This window comes from Hermetia illucens, chromosome 6 (assembly GCF_905115235.1).
Source record: "Hermetia illucens chromosome 6, iHerIll2.2.curated.20191125, whole genome shotgun sequence".
NCBI lineage: Eukaryota > Metazoa > Arthropoda > Insecta > Diptera > Stratiomyidae > Hermetia > Hermetia illucens.
The window spans coordinates 86,686,222-86,691,355 of NC_051854.1; the positions used below are offsets into that span (position 1 = coordinate 86,686,222).

General features: G+C 44.2%; 1 protein-coding gene across 1 annotated transcript; it reads right to left on the reverse strand.

Annotated features, from left to right (window-relative positions):
- Positions 1-515: 515 nt before the first annotated feature.
- Positions 516-1,698, reverse strand: LOC119659283. Its single transcript, XM_038067291.1, has 2 exons — positions 1,445-1,698; positions 516-1,363 (listed from the first exon to the last, which is right to left on the reverse strand). Exons 1-2 carry the CDS (start codon positions 1,491-1,493, stop codon positions 720-722), a joined length of 693 nt encoding a protein of 230 aa, XP_037923219.1. The 5' UTR covers positions 1,494-1,698; the 3' UTR covers positions 516-719.
- Between the last annotated feature and the right edge of the window lie 3,436 nt (positions 1,699-5,134).

Below are 5,134 nucleotides of genomic sequence, written 5' to 3' on the forward strand. Positions count from 1 at the left end.
GCCACAGCCAGTAGGATTCCTTTCTGTCAAAAAAATATCAGCGTGGCTTTTTTGAACCCGCAAATTCCATAAATGTTCTTAAGAGAAATAAGGAGGATATCGGTTTTCTTGTCTTAATATGGACAAGACTGTGAAGTGAGCACTCGTTAAGGGTATCGTTGGAATTGATCGCGAAAAGAAATCCAGCAGCGAAGAAGTGTATTCGTGCAAGCCCATCTGTGGGCACGATGGTAAAAAGTTTTGTACAGACAACAACGAACTAATTTAAACTGAACCATATCACTCAGAAGAGGTGGTATAGTAGCATTTCACTATCACAAATCATTCTTCATTAATTGGAATCCATACCTTCCTTCATTATTCCACAAAATACATATGAAAGGTTATAGCAACTTTTTTTTCCATTCTAACCAAAAGATTAAATTCGGTGTGATATGAAGACCTGAAACACGATTGTATCTGAATTTCGATAACTGCCCCGAACCTTAGTATCTACAGATAAATGAAACAATCTCTTCAACAATCGATATTTATATTCAAATGAAAGTTTCGAATGAAAGTGCAACGAATGTCCACTAAACTTGAATAAAAGATAAATAGTAAAACTAATCGAGTAATAAAAGCGCGTGTATGCTCCACGTACAATAAATATTGGATAAAAATTTATGATGAATTCCACTCAAATGAGCCGAACACAAAAGCTGGTTTGCTTTCGCGAACTAATGAATCACCTTTTCTGCATCGCCGCTGATATTACTGGAGGCAAAGTGTTCAGCCTCGGCTGCAGATTTCTCTGCGATTTCGGCTGCCTCCTTTGTCGCTTGGTAGTCAGCCGTGATTTCTTGCAATTGCAACTCCATGGACTTAAACCAAGATCTCGCTCTTTCCGTCTGGGCTTTTTGCCTTTCCAGCTTATCCGCGGCTACCTTGGAAGACTCTTCAGCGTGGCGGAAAACATCGAGAGAATCATGCAAAGCTATTGTCAGGCTGGAAAGCTGATCTAGTGCCTCCTCGGCGGTACTGTGAGTATCTTTAGATGTCTTCTGGGCTATGAGCAACTGCTGCTGCTTCGCCTCCAAGTCCGCCTGAGCCTCCAGTTGCTGGTTTTGTAAGACTTCCAAAGAGGTATGCAGTTTGGCCAATCTTGCTTCTATTTCTATCGGATCGGGAGTAATATGTTGATCTGCTTGTATAGCGGTTACGACTACTAAAGGTTGTGTAATTTCCTTCTCCGTGAACGGTCCTATGAGAGCTTCTTTTGTGATTATATTTTCCCGGTCCTGTTGAAGATTCCGTACTTCTTCGTTGATCTCTTCAGGGCTAACATCAGGGTGAGTGGCTAGACAAGTTACCATGATCGCACCTGGAAGTAAAAAGTGCAACTTAAGTAATGGCAATATTATTATACAAAGTCAATGCGTTATGTCGCTCTTTAATTCTTTACCGAAGATACATAGCAATGCAGCACACGTGGCCATCTTATGAGACCACATCTTTTTGCAGGCACTCGAATCGATGACTGCAAAGCGAATCCTTGGCTCGAATAAGCGTGAAATCTTGATGTGTTGAAATTTATAATACTTGCGCTATCTTAGCAAATATCGTGGACGGATCCGACGCGAGCTGTCTGGAGGGTAGCGGCCAGATAACTATTGTAATCATTTGTCCGCGATTGCCTCTGGTGCACTGGTGGTGTGGCCTGTTGATCTGTGGTTTGAAATTCGATCAACCTCACTCAGCTTTACCTAATTTGGAATGCTCTCTAAGCTTAAGATACATCTTAAGCTGCAATTTACAGCAAATCATACACTCAGTGAATAAACAATGAAACCGGTCTAAGTAACAGGCAATAATTTTGATGGACGAAATTAATATAGATAAATGTATTCCATTTTTAATTCATTTTTTGAAGGTATTACGTTACACCAAAGCCAATTAGGAAAGGGTACCCAGCTGAAGTTTAAACTGAGTATTCATCCTACACATTCTGGTAAATTACAGCTCAAGAAAAAGTATGGGAATGAATATGGAATCCTCTTCGAAATGCTGGTAACGCATCCCCCTCCCCCCTGCCCAACAGCGGAAAATAATTACAAATTCTGAACTGAACGTATCTCGCAACATTAACCATCCTTAATGCTCTCAGGATCACATTCCTCGAGGCGGTTTACTTGAACAGGTAACTTCCAAAGAGGTATACAGTTTGGCCAATCTTGCTTCTATTTCTATCGGATCGGGAGTAACATGTTGGTCTGCTTTTATAGCGGTTACGACTACTAAAGGTTTAGGTAATTCTAGGGTTAGATACACTGCAAATGAAGATCCCCCAAAAACGAAACTCAATGCACTATTGCAATTAGTCCGAGAATTTCTAAGCCATATATCTAACGATCGAAGTTTGAACGTTGAACTACATTAAGAGCCTGAACCTTGTCAGTTTAGATGAATCGCTGGATTACCCCAGATAAAACACAATTCGTATTCCTTTTATAAATAATTTGGGGGCTTAACCTAAAAGAAGGTGTCATCATCCGATCTAGGCCAGCCTTAGTAAGGAACTCCAGGCCCCCGAACTCCAGCTCTCGGTTTTGCGCCGAATTCCACCAATTCAGTATCCATAAAAGCTCTCTACGCCATCATTCCATCTGAGGCAGGGTCTGCCACCACTTCTTTTTCTACTACGACTTTTCGGCCTGGATCATCCTTCTCCCATACGGATTAAGTGATCCACTAACCACAACCAACATGTTAAATCATCATCAACGGCGCAACAACCGGTATCCGGTCTAGGCCAGCCTTAATAAGGAACTCCAGACATCCCGGTTTTGCGCCGAGGTCCACCAATTCGATATCCCTAAAAGCTGTCTGGCGTCCTGACCCACGCCATAGCTCCATCTTAGGCAGGGTCTGCCTCGTCTTCTTTTTTCTTTTTCTACCATAGATATTGCCCTTATAGACTTTCCGGGTGGGATCATCCTCATCCATACGGATTAAGTGACCCGCCCACCGTAACCTATTGAGCCGGATTTTATCCACAACCGGACGGTCATGGTATCGCTCATAGATTTCGTCATTATGTAGGCTACGGAATCGTCCATCGTCATGTAGGGGGCCAAAAATTCTTCTGAGGATTCTTCTCTCGAACGCGGCCAAGAGTTCGCGATTTTTCTTGCTAAGAACCCAAGTTTCCGAGGAATACATGAGGACTGGCAAGATCATAGTCTTGTACAGTAAGAGCTTTGACACTATGGTGAGACGTTTCGAGCGGAACAGTCTTTGTAAGCTGAAATAGGCTTTGTTGGCTGACAACAACCGTGCGCGGATTTCATCATCGTAGTTGTTATCGGTTGTGATTTTCGACCTTAGATAGGAGAAATTGTCAACGGTCTCAAAGTTGTATTCTCCTATCCTTATTCTTCTTCGTGTTTGTGTTTGACCAGTGTGGTTTGATGTTGTTGATTGAGTCGTCTTCGGTGCTGACATTGCCACCATATATTTTGTCTTGCCTTCATTGATGTGCAGCCCAAGATCTCGCGCCGCCTGCTCGATCTGGATGAAGGCAGTTTGTACGTCTCGGGTGGTTCTTCCCATGATGTCGATATCGTTAGGATAGGCCAGTAGTTGAGTGGACTTGAAGAGGATCGTACCTCTTGCATTTACCTCAGCATCACGGATCACTTTCTCCAGGGCCAGGTTAAAGAGGACGCATGATAGCGCATCCCCTTGTCGTAAACCGTTGTTGATGTCGAATGGTCTTGAGAGTGATCCTGCTGCTTTTATCTGGCCTCGCACATTGGTCAGGGTCAGCCTAGTCAGTCTTATTAATTTCGTCGGGATTCCGAATTCTCCCATGGCCTTGTACAGTTTTACCCTGGCTACGCTATCATAGGCGGCTTTAAAGTCGATGAACAGATGGTGCAACTGTTGTCCATATTCCAACAGTTTTTCCATCGCTTGCCGCAGAGAGAAAATCTGATCTGTTGCTGATTTGCCTGGAGTGAAGCCTCTTTGGTATGGGCCAATGAGGTTCTGGGCGTATGGGGCTATCTGGCCTAGCAAGATAGTGGAGAATATCTTATAGATGGTACTCAGCAACGTGATTCCTCTATAATTACTGCACTGTGTGATATCTCCCTTTTTATGTATGAAACAGATAATGCCTCGTTGCCAATCGTCAGGCATTGATTCGCTGTCCCATACCTTGAGCACAAGTTGATGAACCACTTAGTGTAACTGGTCGCCTCCATATTTAACCAGTTCGGCTGTAATTCCATCGGCTCCTGGCGACTTATGATTTTTTAGCCGATGAATTGCACGGACTGTTTCTCCTAAAGTTGGTGGTGGCAGTATTTGTCCGTCGTCTTCAGTTGGCGGGACCTCCAACTCGCCGATGTTCTGGTTATTCAGTAGCTCATCAAAGTACTCAACCCATCGCTCTAATATGCCCATTCTGTCGGAAATCAGATTTCATTCTTTGTCTCGGCAGGATGAGCATCGAGGTGTATAAGGCTTCATCCTGCTGACTTGTTGGTAAAACTTCCGCGCCTGGTGCGTACTTTTCTACTTCACAGACTTGTTGGTTCTCCCAGGCTTCCTTTTTCCATCTGTGAAGTCGCTTCTCCGCTCGACGGAGTTCGTGATAAGTCTCTGCGCGTGTCCGCGTTCTTTGAGAATGCAACATTACTCGGTATGCAGCATTCTCCCGTTCCGTTGCTAGCTTACATTCATCGTCAAACCAGCCGTTCCGACTCCTTTTGCGGCTGGGACCAAGTATGTTTGTGGCCGTATCCATGATAACGTTCTTCAGGTGATTGTGAAGATCATTTATTGATGCTTCATCTCCAGGTCCTCTGTTGACTGCGGTTATTGCGGCCTCCATTTCCCCCTTATAGGTGTCGCGGAGGGTTGTGTTGTGGATGGCTTCAGTGTTCACTCTCACCTGATTGTCAGAGGGGATTCTAGGTAGTATTGTTATTCGGGCTCGGAGCAACATGCCAACGAGATAGTGATCCGAGTCTATATTGGGCCCCCTATATGTTCTGACATTCATCGAGGCTGAGAGGTGGCGGCGTTCGATCAACACGTGGTCAATTTGGTTGAAAGTGGTCCCGTCTGGAGAGGCCCACGTATGTTT

Excerpts from the sequence above, each read along its gene's own strand:
- LOC119659283 (XM_038067291.1), bottom strand. The coding sequence starts at position 1,493 with ATGTGGTCTCATAAGATGGCCACGTGTGCTGCATTGCTATGTATCTTC. Across the intron at positions 1,364-1,444 it reads TGCATTGCTATGTATCTTCG|GTGCGATCATGGTAACTTGT; the intron begins GTAAAGAATTAA and ends TTTTACTTCCAG.